The 19,167-nt window shown below is 42.2% G+C and overlaps 3 protein-coding genes across 7 annotated transcripts; 2 read left to right on the forward strand and 1 right to left on the reverse strand.

The window, feature by feature from the left end:
• The first annotated feature begins 3,849 nt into the window (after window positions 1–3,849).
• Window positions 3,850–6,912, forward strand: LOC116039034 (GTPase IMAP family member 8-like). 4 transcript variants are annotated; one of them, XM_031283792.2, is made up of 5 exons: window positions 3,852–4,101; window positions 4,189–4,343; window positions 4,431–4,671; window positions 5,459–5,806; window positions 5,935–6,907. In XM_031283792.2, the coding sequence occupies exons 1-5, from the start codon at window positions 4,086–4,088 to the stop codon at window positions 6,489–6,491; spliced, it is 1,317 nt and encodes a 438-aa protein (XP_031139652.1). In that variant the 5' UTR covers window positions 3,852–4,085; the 3' UTR covers window positions 6,492–6,907. The 4 variants fall into 4 exon arrangements, with proteins under 4 accessions (XP_035857570.1, XP_031139652.1, XP_031139651.1 ...); XM_031283791.2 differs by having other exon boundaries at window positions 3,853–4,101; window positions 5,932–6,906; XM_031283790.2 differs by having other exon boundaries at window positions 3,855–4,101; window positions 5,923–6,657.
• A 426-nt stretch (window positions 6,913–7,338) lies between these two features.
• On the forward strand, window positions 7,339–10,715 carry LOC116038890 (TLC domain-containing protein 3A-like). Of its 2 annotated transcripts, XM_031283587.2 has the most exons (6): window positions 7,339–7,679; window positions 8,202–8,285; window positions 8,450–8,669; window positions 8,877–8,972; window positions 9,963–10,295; window positions 10,326–10,715. In XM_031283587.2, exons 1-5 carry the CDS (start codon window positions 7,558–7,560, stop codon window positions 10,257–10,259), a joined length of 819 nt encoding a protein of 272 aa, XP_031139447.1. In that variant the 5' UTR covers window positions 7,339–7,557; the 3' UTR covers window positions 10,260–10,295; window positions 10,326–10,715. The 2 variants fall into 2 exon arrangements, with proteins under 2 accessions (XP_031139447.1, XP_031139446.1); XM_031283586.2 differs by having other exon boundaries at window positions 9,963–10,715.
• A 47-nt stretch (window positions 10,716–10,762) lies between these two features.
• Window positions 10,763–18,877, reverse strand: gemin4 (gem (nuclear organelle) associated protein 4). The gene is made up of 6 exons (XM_031283583.2): window positions 18,561–18,877; window positions 15,849–17,903; window positions 15,229–15,385; window positions 14,865–15,135; window positions 11,667–12,410; window positions 10,763–11,186 (listed from the first exon to the last, which is right to left on the reverse strand). Exons 1-6 carry the CDS (start codon window positions 18,571–18,573, stop codon window positions 10,965–10,967), a joined length of 3,462 nt encoding a protein of 1,153 aa, XP_031139443.1. The 5' UTR covers window positions 18,574–18,877; the 3' UTR covers window positions 10,763–10,964.
• Between the last annotated feature and the right edge of the window lie 290 nt (window positions 18,878–19,167).

Consider the following 19,167-nt stretch of genomic DNA (forward strand, 5'->3'; position numbering starts at 1 on the left):
CTTTCACAGACAGTTGACTTGAATACTACAGGCAGTAATATGAACATTAGTCTACAGCTTTAGTGTTCCACTTCTGTCTGTCTCTGTCCGTCTGTCTGTCTGTTTGTTTCTCTGTCTGTCTCTCTCTTTCTCTCTCTCTCTCTTTCTGTCTATCTATTCAGACACACACACAGACACACAAACAGACGCACAAACACACACACACACACACACACACACACACAGACACAAGCACACACACACACACACAAACACACACACTCACAAAAAAACACACACAGACACACACACACACACACACAAACACACAAACACACAAACAGACACAAACACACAGACACACACACACAAACACGCACACAAAAAAAAACACAAAAACACACACACATACGCAGACACACACACAGACAGACACACACACAAACACACACACACACACAGACACACACACACACACACACACACAGACACACACACACACACACACACACACAGACACACACACACACACACACAGACACAAACACACACACAGACACACGCACACAGACACATACACACACACACACACAGATACACACCAACACACATACGCAGACACACACACACACACACACACACAGACACACACACAAACACACACACACACACACACAAAAACACAGACACACACACACAAACAAACACACACACAGACACACACACGCACACAGACACACACACACACGCACACACAAACGCAGACACACACACACACACAAACACACACACAGACACACACACACACACACGCACACAGACACACACACACACACACACACACGCACACAGACATACACACACCAAAACACATACGCAGACACACAAACAAACACACACACAGACACACGCACACAGACACACACACAGACACACGCCCACAGACACACACAGACACACACACACACGTGCACACACACACGTGCACACACACACATATACACACACACCAAAACACATACGCAGACACACAAACAAACACACACACAGACACACGCACACAGACACACACACAGACACACGCCCACAGACACACACAGACACACACACACACGTGCACACACACACATATACACACACACAGACACACATATATACACACACTGAGGTACATCAATCAATGTGTCCCTGAAGTAAACACTTAACCCATACTTGCTCCAAAGGTGTGTTACCACTGACATATATGCTATTGAAAGTTGATTCCTTTTCTCTTTTTTCCTCTCGTTTTATCTTTCCTCTCTTTTTCCTCTCTCTCTCTCTTTCTGCTTGTTTGTTCTATGCAACGGATATGGCTGATAATAAGTCTTCTTAGTCAATTCATTGAAACGTCCACTTTTGACAGTATTACAGTTTAGCTTCCAGCTTTTCTAAAATGTATTTTAGCTCTTCACTTGGTTAATGCAGTTTAGCTTCCAACTCTAACAATTTTCCTGATTTTTTAGCGTGTAGTGCATTTGAGCTTTAAGATTTTTCGTACTATTTGTTTCATATTTCTGCATTTGTGAGTGATTATCGGTTAGAAAATATACTCAGACCTCACAATGTTCTACGTGTTTTGTCATTATTCAACTTTTGAAGCCAACAGTTCAGTTTAGCATAAGCTTTTAACTTTTTAATGAAATTCATACGTATTAAAACGATTTCCACTTTTTCAACTATTCTCACTACTTCAACTTCTTCTTAATGATTTAAGCTATTCAACCAGTTTAGTGTTAGCAATTCAGCTATTCAGCATTCCCACGCATTTTCCGCAGGAAATGCATTTTCTAGTTCCTTCATATTGTCCATATTTGTATCTGAATCTCCCTCTGCACATTACCCCATATGCTCTGGAAGAAAAGAAAACACTGACCAGTATCGTTTGCAAAACAACACATGAAAATTAAAAACATCAAATAAGAATAAAAAATAATAATACCAAAAATAATATATGATAATATGAATCACATTCCATTTCCATTTCCATTTCCCCCCTTTGATTAATAAGAAAACACTAAATACCACTACAAAATCCAAAGAAATGTGAAAAAAGCATACAGGAAAAAACTAAAAAATTAAACCAAACCCTCATTTTAAACAAAATTTAGCCAATCATTTTGTAGCATGTAATTACTTGCTTTTTACAAAGTACCACACAAAAGTCTCTCTTCACTGTTTGGTTACCAGATAGTGGGTGTAATAAATCTCCTCATGTCCAACTCTGTCAACCTCATCTATGTGACATTCCTGATAAATTAGACACAAGACAAACCAAGTCTGCTTGCTAATGTAATATGCAGAACACTCGTTCCTCTCCATTAAATTGTAATCACTATCAAAATTCAATAAACTACAGAGCTTCACTCTGGAGTTTTTGTAAGTTATTATTATTTGGTTTTTACCTTTTAACTCTACAGCCTTAAGTAACACCACTGCAACTTATGCAGACTAGTGAAATTCAAATCAGATTTCTAAACCTCTATATAAATGACAAAAGATGCTGATCCATCATTGGGCTATAATAACTGATTTCCATTCGCAAATCTTAGAGAGAAATCATGAACACATGACTGGTACACTATAAACAACAAATTAACCAATGCAAACAACTTTTAATTTGAGTAGACTATATCTGTGATTGTGAGTTGTCTTATCTTTTCTCACATTATCACTGCTAATGTTTTTATGCATTCTCTATGCATCCCTATTTTACTTATAGTTACACAATTATTCTAAGCTTACTTTTAACCAAATTCTGAGAATAGCACTCTTAATCTGCTGTTTGTAACAACTTTACATCAATCCAATTCAAATTCATACATGAGATTACTTCCCAATAAATTATCTGGGCAACATCCAAATAATAGAAACATCTTCAAAAGTTGTAAACTAAATGTCATTAGAGCACAAAAATAAAACAGTGAAATGTTCTTTTAACATTTCCTGACACAGCAACCAAAGTAGCATATTTGTCACTAGTCTTGTTAGAAGCTGTCACAGGAAAGTCATTACAAATTTAACAAAATAGATTTCACCAGATACTGACAAAATATAAGGTTTTCATACCAAGTTGCTTAATTTAGATGTCTTAACCCTTCACATAGGTGTGTTCACATAGGAGTAACTCTGTTTTAAAAGCAAAATTACTTTACTACTATTAATTACTTCTTTAGAGTAATTGTATTTTCAAATTGTGTGTTTGTCGGTGCATTACCTCCTTTTTATGTGTTGGTGCGTCAATGCGTCGATGCGTCGATGCGTCAGAGCAAATCCGATCTCTCTCACTCCTCGAGTTCATAGGACTCCCTTATAACAAACCTTTAAGCAAAGTGTATAGAAAGTTATAGAATGGTCATATACTACAGGGTCAAAAACCATCTGTCCCCCCAGACAATTTATGAGCAGTCAGTTATCAGACAGGCACAAAAAATAGTTTCCGACCCGACTCACATACTTCACCCAGAATTTCAGCTTTTACCTTCTGGTAGAAGATTCTGGGTTCCTAGATGCAGGCTGAACCGACATAAACACTCATTTGTGCCTATGTCCATTAAGCTTCTTAACACTAACATGTAGGCTGGTTGGGTTGTGTCCTATGTTGTCGTGCGATAAGTAGTGTACCGCATGGGCTATGTGGAAATGTGTCATTTGTGCAATATGTGGGCTATTGGGGTGTCCTTTATGTCATTTGTGCAATACATAGGCTATTGGGGTTGTGCAATATGTTAGTTGTGCAATACGTAGGTTATTTGGGGTTGTGCATCATGTCATTGTGCAATACGTTAGGCTATTGGGGATTGTGCAATAGGTTAGTCGAGCAATACGTAGGCTATATCTTATCTTATCTTATCGTATCTTATGTCTGAGTCATTTTATTAAGCAAAGCCACTTCTCTGGAACTTCTCTGTTGTGAACTTTGAAATGAATACTGAGTTATGCAGAACAACACTGAATCCATAACAGGAAGTAAATGCAGAGCTGGAATTACATGGGAAAAGAAGCTTGTGGAGAGAGATTTCACGCTTTGACCACACTCTGACTGTGGATTACGAAAAAAAAACCTTGACATGGCAGCCTCTTATGGTGAGTTATTTATTCTAAGCAATTTAAAAAGATTGTGGGCAACTGTATTTGAATGTGTATGAAAGGGAGCTCATGAATGTTTCTCAGGTCCAGAGCCAAGCCTGTCCCAAGTGGTTTTGCTGTTACTTGGTGAGAAACAAAGTGGGAAGAGCTCAGCAGGAAACAGCATACTGGGAAAACCAGTCTTTGACAAAAAAACTACTCGCAGCTACAAAGAGAGCAGCACCACCTTTGGGATACAAGTGAATATACAAGTTTACAGTTTGGATTTATGCATTTTAACTCTAAATCTTGTCTTTACTCACATTGACTGAATTTCAATCAACCAGGTGACAGTGGTGGACACCCCAGGGTGGTTGTCCCACTCCACTACTCCAGACATAGTATCCCGGGAGCTGTGCAGAGGTCTGACCCTCTGCCATCCAGAGCCCCATGCCATCCTGCTAGTGTTGCCCACCACCTCCACCTTCGGCCCAGAGGAGTGGAAGGCCATGGAGGCCCAGCTCAGACTGCTCCAAACCCCCATCTGGCAGCGAGCCATAGTCCTCTTCACCCATGGAGACAACTTAGGTAAATAATGATAATTTACTGTACTAGTGTGTGATATGTTTTCTTTATGCTCACTGTTTATGTTTCTGTATCTCACAACTAGTGCCAGAGGGCAGTAACTGTGTTTGTACAGGTATTTCTTTTTATTGGATTGTTCCCAGTGGTTTCACAAGATCACAAGATGATTCAAAGGATACATAAGAAAAACATGTCTTGTATTGTTGTTCGTTTTTGCTTTTTTCTTGTAAAGTACTGGATATTTTTTACCTCTTTTGTTGCTTCAAATGAAACAATCCAAGAAAGAACTGCTCACAATTCATATCCACAGCAAGGCCATAACCTGTGATGACAGGTCATAGGCACACAGATGTTCAGTGACTTCAGTGTTTCCCTGACTTTTCCCTCTAGCACCACCATGAGGTTATGTTTTTGAAAAAAAATGTCTTTACAACTTTCCATAATATTTACGTCCACCTCAGGGTGAATTGGGTCAACTTTTATTCTTTGTCCAATAATTTGGTTTATGACTAAACACCTGCAAAACTAATGCCATTCCCATCAGGCTCAGCTGTGTCTTTAATGCTATGTGAGCATGCTAACACGCTAAACTAACCTGGTGAACACTGTAAAAAGCTGCTAAAGATCAGCATGTTAGCATTTTCACTGTGATCATGGTAGCATGCTGACGTTGGCATTTAGCTGTAGACTCTGAGTCTTACTCATTCATTACTAAAATGATGGTTCTTAGGCTCTGTCCATTGCAGTTTATCTCAATGAGTTTATCTCAGTGAGGTTATTTCTACTGCAGGAAACCTGCCTATACAGGAGCACATAAGGCGACAGGGTCAGACTCTTCATTGGCTGCTGGAGCGATGTGGGAACAGGTACCAGGTTATGAGCAGCCAGTCCAGGGCCTCAGAGGCTCAGGTCACAGAGCTCTTTGAAAAGATCAAGAAGATGATGGAGACTAACAAGCGTCCCAAGTATATCCAGGACCGGATGTACACCCAGCTGAGACGAGATGTGAGCATAAAGGAGGACAGGAGGTGGCAGGGAAGACAAGAGGAGATAGAAATGACAGTGATGCATAATGTGCATGATGGGAGAATGGGACAAAGGAAGCAGATGGCCCCAGGACGGCTTTATATGCCCAGAGGTATAGGAACTTCGATTAGATATTTCTAATTCTGCCCACAATCAGCAAGCGAACTGGCATAAAATGTGTGTAAGTTGTGTAAAATGTGAAAAATACTGCATTTTGTGTCACTGCAGGATTCTCAGCAGGGCCAGTTGGTTTTAAGCCTGCTCTTGGCCTCATTCTGCTGGGAAGGAGGAAGTCAGGGAAGAGCTCAGCAGGCAACATGATCTTGGACAAGGAAGAGTTTCAGGTCGACAAAAAGACCACCAGGTGCTCTGTAAGCCATGTGGAAGTATCAGGGCGGCCTGTCACGGTGGTGGACACCCCCGGGTGGAGTCTGTTTGGTCTGGCCAATCCCAAGCAGGTCAGGATGGAGATCAGTCGGAGCCCTTCCCTCTGCCCTGTGAGGAGCAAAGTGTCATTTGTGCTGGCTGTACCGGTGGGCTCGTTCAGAGAGAAAGACAGGAGAGCTGTGGAGATGTACCTCAGCATTTTGGGGAATGATGTATGGAGAACAACTGTGGTGTTGTTCACCTATGGAGAGGAGCTGAGAGGAAGGACAGTGGAGAAACACATCGAGCAGAACGGAGAGCCTCTACAGTGGCTGCTGGACAGATGTGGCCACCGGCATCAAGTGTTAGATACAAATACAGGAGACAAGACTCAAGTCAATCAGCTGCTGGAGATGGTGGAGCAACTATAGGAAGTACATGGCAAACATTTTTACAAACAAAACAATTTTTTAAAGCCAAAAGTCGTCTTCATTATTGTTCTCTGTGTGATTTCAATACATTTCTGTGAAATTCAATTTCCATTTAGTTTTTTCTTTTTTTTTTTTTTATTCTTTTTTTTATTTATTGACAAATAATATGGTAACTTGTAAAAATACCAGGGCATCAGAAAATAGACAGAAATCCTAAATCAGTTCATAAAAATGTTAGGGTACATATATTCAGTTTCTGTTTAGAATATAGGATTGAAGTAAAGTTTGATTAAATTTCCAAAAATTAAAAAGGATGGTTGACATAAATCTTCTGGAATGATTTGAATAAATTAGCAGACCACATCAATGTCCTTCTTATATTTTTTAAGAAATAGGGATAAAAAAATAAACATTAATTACTTTAAAAAGCCACTTCCTTAACCTTATTTAAAATCATATATTTACAAGGTAGCCTAAGCACCAGTTGTGGAGTGTGTGAAGTAAGGTTATTCCAGTAGAAAACAGCATTTGGAACAGAGACTATTTCTTTTTGAAATAAATCACGGATACGACCAACACCAGTAACAACATGATCCAGTGGTAGGCTATACAGTAAATTCAGATAATGCTGAGCTTCTGAAAGCCTCTGAACACCCACACAGGTGATTTCAGTTATTCTGGCTGATTAGACCTCTGCTCAGGTTGAATAAGGTGGGCCAGAGCTTAGAAGGTCACGAATCAAAGCTGTCATTTGTTCTTCGCCCTCCATTGTCTACCACGCACGGGCAGACGATGTGCAGCAGCGTCCTCTGCGGTCACAGTTTCTGATGGGTCACAGCTTTTCGGTGCAAACAGTCAGTTTATGGTGCAACACCGGGACCTAGGGACAACAAAGCTAACAGGAGACTCAGGAAGATGTCAGTCAGTCTATACCACCCACCCAGTCCTGGGAAGAGGTTCAATCAACCAGATTATTAACTGCGTAGTTAGCTATAATACATTAGCCTCTGTCCCTGTTTTGTAACTGGAGCTGTTTAGCGGCTACAGGAAGAGGTCGGCTAAGATAATGTTTACTGCGTTGGTTTGTGGAGCTGTGGTGTTTCCAGGGCTTTTCTACAGCTTCAGGAAAGTACTGAAATACACTTTCACACACTGGAGTGACGCCGACGTGGTTTCTGTCAGTGAGAGGTCAGCAGCACCCACAAGAGCCGGGTTTACTTCGCCGAACTCCTTTAAGACATACGGCAGTTTAAAGTTGTCTTGCTGGTTTCTCAATTAAATAACGTTGTGCAGATTTACTTACTATTTTATATAAGTTTATATAAAGAGCTGGCAAATTCGGCACTGACAATGAACCAAGGGCTCGTTTCAGTATTATTTAAATAAAGAGTCGTCATTCTGTTACGTTGACTAGCCTATACACATTGGCGGTGTTATGAGCCGTGTTAAAAGTTGGAATTTTACTCAATTATTTGGTCATATGTGTGTAATATGTCAGCCGAAGACGCTAATTTCGACCTCTGAGAGAGCTCAGTAAAAGTGATCTTTTATGATGTATGCATTGGTGCCGATACGCAAGACACTACATAAATTCGCATGTATTTCAATGGAGTTTCGTGTAATTGTCTGTATACGATTTGTAGTCTCTTTCCAGTTTTATTTTTGTGCATAACAAAGTACTGGTTATTTTTGCTGACTCCGTTTCTTCAGGCTGGTGTCCGCTATCCATGCTTCTTTGGCTACTGCAGCTGGAGTCACAGTTGTGACTTCCTGCAGAGATGTCATGACTGACAGGTGAGTCACGTTTGAAATCTCAGTTCATGCATTATGCGTTTAAAGCTTTTGTGGCAAAACAACACGCACACAAAAATCAAGCTTACTGTCTTTTCACATTAGATTGAATTGTTTGCATATTAAGAATTGATTCAGTGAAAAATGTTCGGTGTCTCACCATACAGTCACTGGCTGGTCAATTGGTTTGTTTTGTTCGGAGCTCCCTATATGGCCAACGACATCTATGCCATGTATCTGAGCCGCTACCATACTCAGGAGGCCAGAGGTAATTCCAGTTTATACAGCGGCCACTCTCTTCAGACAGTGAAGGCTTTCCTCCTGAAGGACAGGATGTTGGTCCTCCATCACCTGGTGCTGCTTTTCATTTTCCTGCCTATCACTCTGGCAAGTATGGGGAGGAATCACTGCCATAGGGTGTTTATAGAACTGATTGGTCAGTTTATTATGAACACACACACACTTGCAAAAGAGGCACACATGCTTACTATCACACAAGCACACAATGTAGAGACTTGAACATATGAACAGGCATATATACATGTCACACACACAGAATAGGGGCTGACTAAGTCTGCTGTGTCTTATTTGCAGTTCTTCAGGAGGGGACTGGGTGATTTCTTCATCGGCTGCTTGCTCACCACAGAGTTCAGCACTCCTTTCGTCTCTATAGGAAAGATTCTCATCCAGGTAAACCATATAGACATCATACAAATTGAACTTTTTAACAAGGATAAGATTTAATCATAAAGCTGTTACACAAAACCCTCTAGTGGCATGTGACTATTCAAATATTTAAAGGTCTGAAGATAATACCTAGCTTTTTTCAGCTGTCACAGGGACAGAATTTCAAACTTACATTTTGATGTGTCAGTACCTGTGTGCACCATTCCCATTGGGGACTTAACACTAGTTGAATTTTGGAAAACTCGCATTTGTGGTAGGTAGAAAAGGAGGAGGTAGAGTGGGTTGTCCACTGATCCTCTTGTCCACATGTAGTAGTGGGAAAGAAAGACCCTAAACCCCAAATTGGTCCCATTGTTCAGATCAGCACCTTGTGTGGCAGCTCGCTGTGTGTGTGTGTGTGTGTGTGTGTGTGTGTGTGAGAATGAGAGGCAAATTGTTTTGCATGTTTGATCAAAGCCATTTAGCTCCTCAAGAGAGCAATTCAAACTAATCCTCAGCGGTGGAAGAAGTTTAGTAAAAGTAGCAATACCATAGTGTAAACAATACTGTTACAATTAAAAGTCCTGCATTACAAATATTACTTAAATAAAGGTACGCAAGTATCATAAAAATTTACTTAGGCTATGAAATGTAAAAGTACTAATTTTGTACAGTGGATCCTGCCGGTTTGGTATAACATTTTTATATATGTAGATTTGATATAGATAGAACTGATGCATTGATGTAATTTTTAAAGTGAAATTGTTAGAATATTTAAAGCATTGAAATGGGATGAAAACCAATCTTCCAAAAGATGTGGCCTAACACGTCAAAATCTCCCATAGGTGTTCAGTAAGGTTGAGATGTAGTCTGTGAAGGTCATCACATGATTTGATGTAACAAAGATTTAAAGTATTTTTTTTTACTTAGACGTTAAATAATTCCCCTTCTTCCGCCATCTCGTTCACATTCCTTTTCTTGTGTTTCACCCTGAACTGTTCCTTTAATATCCAGCTGGGCCTTGACGACACCAGGCTGCACAGAATCAACGGCATCATTGTCCTCTTGAGTTTCTTTACGTGTCGGATCTTGGTCTTCCCCTTCATGTACTGGATGTACGGCCAGCAGTTTGGGATTCCCGTGCACAGAGTGGCCTTCCATCTGCCTCTGCACTGCAACGTGGGTAACCTGGTGATCCTGGCTCCACAGATCTACTGGTTTAATCTGCTGCTGAGGAAAGCTAACAGACTCTACCTGCGACAGAAGAGAGGCAATGGAGACGGAAACAAAGACAGGCCGAAGGCAGACTGAAGATTTCACCTGTTTATAAAATGACTTGATTTTACTTTTTTTCTCGAAATTTAAATCTTTTACTGAGATACTTTTAACCATTTTCGGACATTTTATGACTCTCAAAATACTTGACTTTATTCTCAGAATCTCAGATTTTTCGTTTTTCTGTGTCCCTAATACATCAACATACAGAGAAGTTTGTCGTGCACTACTTTTTTAATTGGTTTGTCAGCTGTTACTATGTGACAAAACAGTCTTAAATGTTATGTTACAGTATTGTTACTACTCTTTACTATTTGCAGAGAATATTTTAGCACAAATTTTTCAACAATCTTTTTACTTGATAAAATTATGTATTGAGTGTGCTCTTGAAGAGTACGCAGTGCTTATGTATGTATGTCCCAAAATCACAAGGTACCAAAGGTTAACAGTAGATACATTTGTACTTAAATTAAAACATACTCTAACAGTTCACTTTCAGAGTAGAGATATGAATATTACTGAGGCAGCACAAAAATACATTTGCTGTGAAATAGCGTTTTATTCACTCAGATTCCTAAACCATCACTTGGTAATAATGTCTTATGTTAGCCAAGTGCAGTGTATAACATTGACCACGAATGATATCCTTATTTTATCAGCAAACATGCTCAAAATCTACAGAGAATTTTAGCATTTGAGAACCACAATTCTTCAGTGGAATACAGATGAAAAATCAGTGTCTTAAGCTGCTGATGACACAAGCTGAGCGATCTTCTGCTGCAGGACAGCCTTCATCTCCTGGTTCTCCAGGTTGTCTGTAATGGTGGAGAAGAAGTGGCGGGTGTTGTCGCTTTCCAGCGGGCTGCTGCTGTGTGGGAAAGCAGCCATGATAGCCTCATAGTGGCTGAGGATCTCCAGACTGGACAGGAACAAGGGTTCACACTGGCCTCCTGGCATCATCACCTGGGAGAAGGACATTTAACCACTGAGACTTTCAGCCAGATTTAGGAAAATGAATACATTAGAGGAGTCTATTCTAAAATATTGAGTGTAACCCTCGGAAACCTTCTGCCATCAAAATATCATCTATTGGCATCTTCAATGTAAAATATTGCTATTTTGACTTTCAATGACCCAGTTAGTTAAACTCTACTATGTAAGAGATACCTGAAAAGTTGTAGGCAAACAAATTTAGATTTGCGTGGTTCTCAGCTAGAAGATTTCATTATTTATTTTTTTAATCTGTGGTGGTCGTTACACAAATAACCCTAGCTCCATGATCTTTAGCTCGGCCTGTTGCTGTCTTTACCTAGAGTTTAATACAGGGGCATTAATTGAGAACTGCAAACAAACACCTACTTCATAGGTTACTAAAAGTTAATCCCATCTTCCAGCCAATCAGAATCAAGACTTCTCCGTGACCATGGTATTAACATTTCTTACCTGGATGTGCTGAACATGGCAGAAGAGCTGGCTGAGTACAAAAAGGACTTCTTGGCTGGGAACTGTCTCCTCCACCGCCACCTCCTCCTCCTCTTCTTCCTCCATTTGGGACTCTTTGGATTTCAGAGGAGAGCCTTTTGCTTGTTGAAGCTCTTTGGACATTTTAGGAGCTTTGATTGAAGTGCAGGAAGGGCTGGAGTCTCTAGACACTGGTGTTTGAGGGGACGTTGAAGCAGGGACAGTCAAAGCACCAGATGAAGGAAGAGGCAGCTTGGCTCTTACGGAGTTCATCATCTCCCTCACAGCGTGGGCGTATAACCTGCCAGCGTGTGCCCAGCCATCTACTGGCAGCCAGTGGGAGCAGCTGGACCCGCAGAGCAGCTGAAGGACTCGAAGCAGGAGGACAGACAGGCGGAGATCGCATGAAAACCTCCTCAGATCCAGGAGGGGCAGATAGTCCACATACTCCAGCGAGAAGGGAACGTGGAGGCGACCAGAGGTGATCAGCTCCCTCAGGACTCTCAGTAGTCTGGTCCACTGGGGGACCGAGCACCAGGGCAGGGTCTGGGTCAGAGCCACCAGCAGGCCTTTGCTGAACATGTTGACGTGGTCGGGTCGGCGCTGGTCCAGAGAGAGACGGGACAACATGGTGGACTGCAGGGAGTCTGATACAGAGCAGCACTCCATCCAGGCCAAAAGACCTGTACCCTGGCCATACTGAGGCAGGACCAAACCTGACCACTCCTACAGAGGACGGGGAGACCAGATGTACAAAGATATATATATTAGCAGGAATATTTGTGCTATTCAGTAACAAAGGTCACGTTTCAGATCAGCTGCGACCAGTAGTTACTGTTATTCATTATTATAACATGCTGCCAGGTGAGCTGGTCGGCTCCATCTCAAAGAACAAAGGTCACACAGTTTATCATTAACTATGTCAAAGGTTATTTTATTGCATTTCTGCAATAAACAGGCAGCCCTTTTTTTTTTTCAGTCTTTCTGTTAAATGTCCAGTGTGCAACGTGTTTAGTTGTTCATTATCCAAATCTGTGTTCCCCGTTCACAAACTTGTGTGGTGAATATTTACCACCACCATCAATTCCAAGTATTCCTTTTGGCTTGAAATTTTACATTTGCATTCGCATGAACTGGGGTAGACGCTCCATATTCATGTGTCATCTTGAAATACGTTAGCCGGTAAGGGACATACTGCTCCGCCTTTCGCGTTTTCGCTGTCCCATGATAAACTCACAGGTGCTGCTAATGGGTATCGTAGTGGCCCGTGTACTTTTTCGTTCAATTTTGAAACAATATCCAAATTTGAAAAAATGGGTCATTTTAAACCTTGTTAATATTGATGACAATGTGTTCAAACAGAAAACGAGCCATATTTCAGGAAATAAACTTGTCCATGATTCTATTGAGAGACTTCCAGCTGACAGCGGGGTCTGTGAGCATCACTGGTCGGCCGGCAGGGAAGCGATCCCGGCCGCCACCAGCTGGCTGTCCCATCAGACTGAAGCTTCTCAAGTCCGACAACATCTGAGCAAATGTGCAATTGGCCATTCATTTTTGTAAAACTGCCCATATTCAAACTCTACACAGTTGATTTCTCGCATAAAAAAGTCTCAGAAGTGAATTTAGTGGTGAAATAGCAGACGAAAATTGTAACAAGTTTCCAGTTGTTGGCTGCTGCTGCTACGGCAAACTCCAGATCTAGATCGATTGCTTTTTTACAATTTTAGTCTGCTATTTCACTGCCGAGTTTAGAGCATTGAAAGAGTGCATTGGTTGACTGGCATGTTAGGTACTTTAGGTTGTTGTTTGTCCACGTCTTTAAAGTGCCCATATTATGAAAAAAACACTTTCTGGGATTTCGGGTGTTATGTTGTGTCTCTGGTGCTTCCACACACATACAAACTTTGAAAAAAATCCACCCATGCTGTTTAGAGTGAGATACAGTTTCTGAATGTGTCCTGCCTTCAGTCTCTGGGTGAGCTGTTCAAAATCGGCACAACTTGTGACGTCACAAGCCGAAACGAGCAGGCTAACCGCAACCATTAGCTCGTAGCGTTAGCATGCTAACGCTAATGCTAACGCTAGCATGCTACCTCGTTCTCAATAGCAAAGCACTGCTACAACACACACAAGTTCACCATAATCTACAAAAGAACTACTTCCATGTGCGCCCTCATTTAGAAGTCTCCCAGCTAATCCTGCCTTGTAACTGACCAAAGTTGTAGAAACAGCCTTTCTTTTACTGTCTATGGAGCTAGCTAGCTGACATGATCTACATCTGAGCTACTGGGCATGTGCGAATGCAATCAAAGATAGTACAGAAGAAGAAGAAGAAAAGAGGTCTCACTCTGTAGCTAAAACAGAGACCAGGTGAAAAGAGGAGCTGCTGCAGCAGTGAGAGAGAGCACTGCAGTACAACAAAAATATGGTGTTTTTTGAAAATTAAACCATGTAAACCTATTCTGGTACAACCTTAAAATACAATTATGAACCTGAAAATGAGCATAATATGGCTGCTTTAATGTTATTCACTGGGTGATGGCGTACCATGTGAGTTCTCAAGTTTGTGGGGTTTCCAAAATACTTAACTTTCGCTTTGCAAAGCCTGCATATAGCATGATTCCTATCAAGTTCCATCTTCCCCTCGAGGTTATAAAAGCCAAAATGTGTCCAAACTCTCGCCTTCAATGAGGATGGAGCGTTCTCTTAATACATCCATGGGATGGAGCAGGTTGAATAATTCTTTCTGTGAGGTTTGCCATTGTTTGCGCCGACTAAACTACCTCCGCTGCACTCGTTGTTCTTCTGATTATGACAAGAGTGCCCAGGCGTCAGTGTGAATTTGACGCAGCGCCATCTATGGGAATGGCGAGGTAATGTCATATCAGGACAATAGTTTCAAAACGAAGATAAAATATGAAACGGATTTTGGAATTCTATGAATCGATTTTCAATCTGTAGAGCTTGAATCTCGATTCGAATCGATTTTTTTGCACACTCCTAGTACAAACATGTAAAATAGGTGGGGTGCCTCTTTAAAGTTCATCATAACAGACAAATATGTTGCGTTTAGGTGGGAAGTCTGGGTTTTGGGGGATCTAGGAACAATGATACCCTCATACCTTAATGCCTTTAAAAGAAACTCAAGATTAAGGGTTAATCCAGATTGGTTCTTACCTGCTCAGGTAGATCACACACAGTCAGCAGAGACGACGGAACCTCGTTTTTAAAGTGTTCCCCCCAAACGGGCTTTAGGTGGAAACGAATGGTCCAGTCCAGTCCCTCCATTTTGTTGTGGAGCCAGAACAACGCTCTGGACCAGCTGCTGGGGTCCGCCGCCACCTCGGCACCCACCACCTGCCCCAGTGTGGTCAGCACCGACACCAGCAGCTCCTTGGTGTCCATGGACCAGTGGTGGACAGTGCTCTTTCGTGGTTGCTCCCAACATCTAGCAGAGATTTCAATGGATATGTGTTGAAATCAAATTAAAGAAGGTATATGGATCTGGATTGAAGGCCAGAAGAACACTCCTCTTACAAACCTCAGAGTCTGGTTGAGCAGCTGGGCCAGGACATAGAGAAGGGGAAAGGGAGAGCAGTCCAGCACCCAGTGAGGAGACAAGCCTGGTTCCTGGACGTCCACAGACAAAGCAGTGTGGAGTAGTTGCAGACTCAATTCTATATCAAAGCAGCTTTTAGCTGGAAGAAAGAGTACGTTGGAGCAGACACTCAAAATTATTTTCCTTACATGAACACATAATGTAGACAAAGAATCCTTAAAGCTGCACTTGTCAATATGTAAACCGTAACCTTTCTTTGGTTTACACAAATCTCTTATGACAAGTAAGCTAGGCGATCTTCATTTGATGACGATGAAACTAGTGGTTGATAGCTACAGAAAAAGCTAATGAGGGGAATTTGAGCATTTTGTCGAACCAATGCTAAAACTTTTGGAATGAAGCTGATGATAGTCAATACAAATAGTAAGCTCTGGTATTTAATATCACTGATCTCTTATTCATTCAATATCAGCATCACATTGGTCTAGCTGCCTCATTAACATGCCATTTATAGTGCTCTTTTTAAAACAGAGACGATTCATGAACTAACATTTAAGGCTGGAAAGATAAATTAGTGATTATGACTATCATGGGACATTCACCCGTAGTGGAGAGGTTGGGCAGGACGAAGATGTTGACGACCTCCTGAGGTGTGAGAAAACTTTGCCTCCGTTCTTCCTCTCCCTCCACTGTCATGACAGGCATCATCAGCAGACCCAGACACTTGAGGAGCTGCTCCTTCTCATTTGCTGACAACGATTTGGTCTTGATCATCTCCTGTAGACACCTGCAGAGTAGAGCGCTGCCACTCAGAGAATCCTTTCCTTCATGTACACTTTCCTCTGCCTCTCCGCTTTCATCTTCATTACTTTGAGCTTCGTCTTTTCTTTCCCTCTGTCCTCTGAGTCCAGGCAGCTGCTGCAGGATCTTAGCCATAAGAGAGAAAGCGCCTTTATTGAAAATAGCTGAATGACAACAAGACCTCAAAGCTGCTTCTGGGTTCTGAAACGCAACTCGAGCTACTAGAGAGACCGCGGTGTTCAGATTGCCCTGCGACGTCGCTGCTGACGCTCCACCCCGTCCTTGGATGATGCAGTTGAAGGCCATGTTGAGCTCCTGTTCAAACCCGGCGGTCACAGCGGAGGGGACGGAGCGCCCAAAGAACCCCCTGCTGGACAGTCTCAACATGGCAGCCAACGCTTTGTTCTTGTCTTCCAAGGAAAGCGCAGAGAAAATGTCTGCAATGACTTTCATCAGCTTCCTGCACTGGCTCACATTTGGGCTCTCACTGTGGAGTTTACTCATGAGGGTGGAGGTTAGTTTGATCAGTGTGTCGTGCTGCTGGAAGGCTGCTTGGTTCTTTTCCAAGCAGTTTATCCAGAGCTCATCATGAGCAGCCCAACTCTGCTCACTGGCAAATAACACCGCAAAATTCTGATAGTCCTCCAGGCGGTGATTGATGATGATCGCGGTGACCCTCGCGTTCACATCAGGGGTGCTCTCTGTGGCAGGGAACGCCAGTGACTCCAGCAAACCTCTGAGTTTATTCTTCTCAGTCTCCTGATCATCCATTTCAGTCATAGTTTCAGGTACTTCAGCTTTCTGTAGAGCTGTCAGCACTCTCTGGACACTTTGTTCTAGTTTGAATGCTGAGTAGATAGAGCCGTCATGCACTTTCAGGAGCCCATTGTTTTGCCAAAACTGAGAAAGTTCTGTTATAATCTTCAAAGCTTCTCCAAGCTTCATCCTGCTGGGTTGAAACTGCGATGGTGTGTGAGACGCACGTAGGTCTCTCTGAGCCTCCTGAATAAGTTCAGGACTCAGTTTCTCATTCTTCTTTTCCCTGATGCTGACTTCTTTAGACAGGATGTGCATCTTCTCTTTGGTGGGAAGTATGACTGCTTGGTCTATCAGGAAGGCTGTGTACAGAGCATCAAGAGAAATGGAGAGGGCCTGGAGGCAAAGGTCTGTTGTAGTTATGTGATCTTTTATGTCTTTAAGTGCATGAAGGAGAATGTGCAGGACATCAGCGGTTGGCGACCGTAGGGGTGGATCTGATGTGTCTAGCTTGAACCTCTTGGCAGCCTGAGGGGACAGACCTGGAGACTCTGACGACAAACGAGCAAATTGTCTGCCGAACATCGTCTCAATGCTATCCTCTCCTCCCGCTTCCTGCTCATCTCTGCCTTTCCACAGTTCCCACCACACCTCCAGAAAAAGTCGAACATCATCCTCTCTAGTAGGGCTGCTCCTCACGTGTTGCACTAGCCTTTCAAGCTCAGTACAGATCCGAGATTGAGGTAGACAGAAGAGGAATTGGGCAAATATCTGAGCAGCTGGCATCGACCTCACCACTTCCAGCAGGACAACATGGTTGACGTCAGGGAGGGCGTTCTGGAGGGGGAAGAAAGGGTTCTCCCTCCAGGCCGTCTCTATGTCTTCTCCAGTCTCCCTGCACAACACCTTCAACCACACAGCACATACTAATTTCTTTATCCAGCTGACAGCCACTGTCACATCCTCTCCACAGATTTCTCTGACTGCCTCCAGGACCAGATGTCCCACCCTGCTCCAGTCAGCTTTCTCAAGGGAGGACAGGGATGAGGGGAGACACAGTTTATCAGCCAGGAGGAAAGCACCCTGAAGAATAGCCACATCTGAAAGCACAAGAGAGCAGGGTCAAAACTAAGGAAAAGACTAGTATTTAATTCATTCATGCACAGCTTATCATCCAATTCGGATATTTTGTTAGTGGTTATAAATAAGAGGACAGTAGTAGCGATTCAACTAAAAAAATATTTAATTATCAATGAATCTATAGATTGAATTACTAATTGTCTATTTTTTTAAATGATGCTGTTTTGCGAATTATGCCGAACTGAAGAGTTTTACCTAGATTCGAAAGACAGACTTCAGTCTTATTTTTGAATTATAAAACGGGTAGCTCAAATCAAGCAATCTGATTGGTTCATAGCCGTGATATAAAAACCATATACAACTGCTATGACGTCAAATTATTTTGCACAATCATTCCGCGTCTAAGAGAAACGTGGGCGGAAACCGCTTCGTGCCCCTACCGCCGTGATCAAACCCGCTTGCCCTGACCGGAGGCGGCGAGTTACCGCGCGGTGGTGTGAATGCCACTGAAACGGTGTTCGGCTCGGACCGACGCCAAGCGGTATCACAACATACCACGCAGGCCTACATTAGAAAATAAAAGATTCTGAATTAAATGTAGTCACATTTACACATTAGAAAGGCATGCATGTTTTAGGGCTATAACGTTAGGCTATTGTACAAAAAGTTAACGTTACCCTTGTTCATCATCGATGTCGCAGCTGCTGGATGCAGCTAAACTAAGGTAGGTAGGTAATTTTAGTCCAGTTTTCAATTCCCATTCATAAACGTTACCACAGCGTGCCGGTCAGAATATTGTCTATATAGTCCACTAAACCACTAGGGTAGGCCTACTGCGCACAATACCATATCTGTCAACATAATTCGCGTTTCGCACGTTTTCAGGTTTTCAGTAGCATGTCAACAATTTCGTATAAAGCGCTTCCGCTCTTCCGCATCAGCGTGTCTCGAAAGAGAAGAGGGACCCGCTGCTCTCAGGGGTTCAGATATCTTCACAGCGCCACAACAGGATGAACTCAGTACTGCAGGTAGACACACGAAGAAATAAACGAAACTGCCTGTTAAATAACGTCCACGACCACGATACATAATTATTAAGCGCTGCGCTACATGTTTTTGGAGCTACAACAAGGACAGTGCGCTTTATCTTTGGTTTCCTGATTTTACGTGTAACATATGGCATACACTAGTTTACACCAAACATATAGCCTAGGAATGACCATTTACCAGTACGACACAGACACTCATTGTATCATTTTAAATGTTCCAATTTAATAACATAGC

This window comes from Sander lucioperca, chromosome 5, assembly GCF_008315115.2.
Source record: "Sander lucioperca isolate FBNREF2018 chromosome 5, SLUC_FBN_1.2, whole genome shotgun sequence".
In the NCBI taxonomy this organism is placed as follows: domain Eukaryota; kingdom Metazoa; phylum Chordata; class Actinopteri; order Perciformes; family Percidae; genus Sander; species Sander lucioperca.

Bases quoted from the DNA above. Each gene is read 5' to 3' on its own strand.
- LOC116039034 (XM_031283790.2), top strand. The intron at 4,344-4,430 runs GTGAATATACAA...TCAATCAACCAG, and splicing joins GCACCACCTTTGGGATACAA to GTGACAGTGGTGGACACCCC. The intron at 4,672-5,458 runs GTAAATAATGAT...TTTCTACTGCAG, and splicing joins CACCCATGGAGACAACTTAG to GAAACCTGCCTATACAGGAG.
- LOC116038890 (XM_031283586.2), top strand. From the start codon at position 7,558: ATGTTTACTGCGTTGGTTTGTGGAGCTGTGGTGTTTCCAGGGCTTTTC. The intron at 7,680-8,201 runs GTCAGCAGCACC...CCGTTTCTTCAG, and splicing joins GTGGTTTCTGTCAGTGAGAG to GCTGGTGTCCGCTATCCATG. The intron at 8,973-9,962 runs GTAAACCATATA...TTTAATATCCAG, and splicing joins TAGGAAAGATTCTCATCCAG to CTGGGCCTTGACGACACCAG.
- gemin4 (XM_031283583.2), bottom strand. The intron at 12,411-14,864 runs GTAAGAACCAAT...CGTCCTCTGTAG, and splicing joins TGTGTGATCTACCTGAGCAG to GAGTGGTCAGGTTTGGTCCT. The intron at 11,187-11,666 runs GTAAGAAATGTT...TCCTTCTCCCAG, and splicing joins GCCATGTTCAGCACATCCAG to GTGATGATGCCAGGAGGCCA.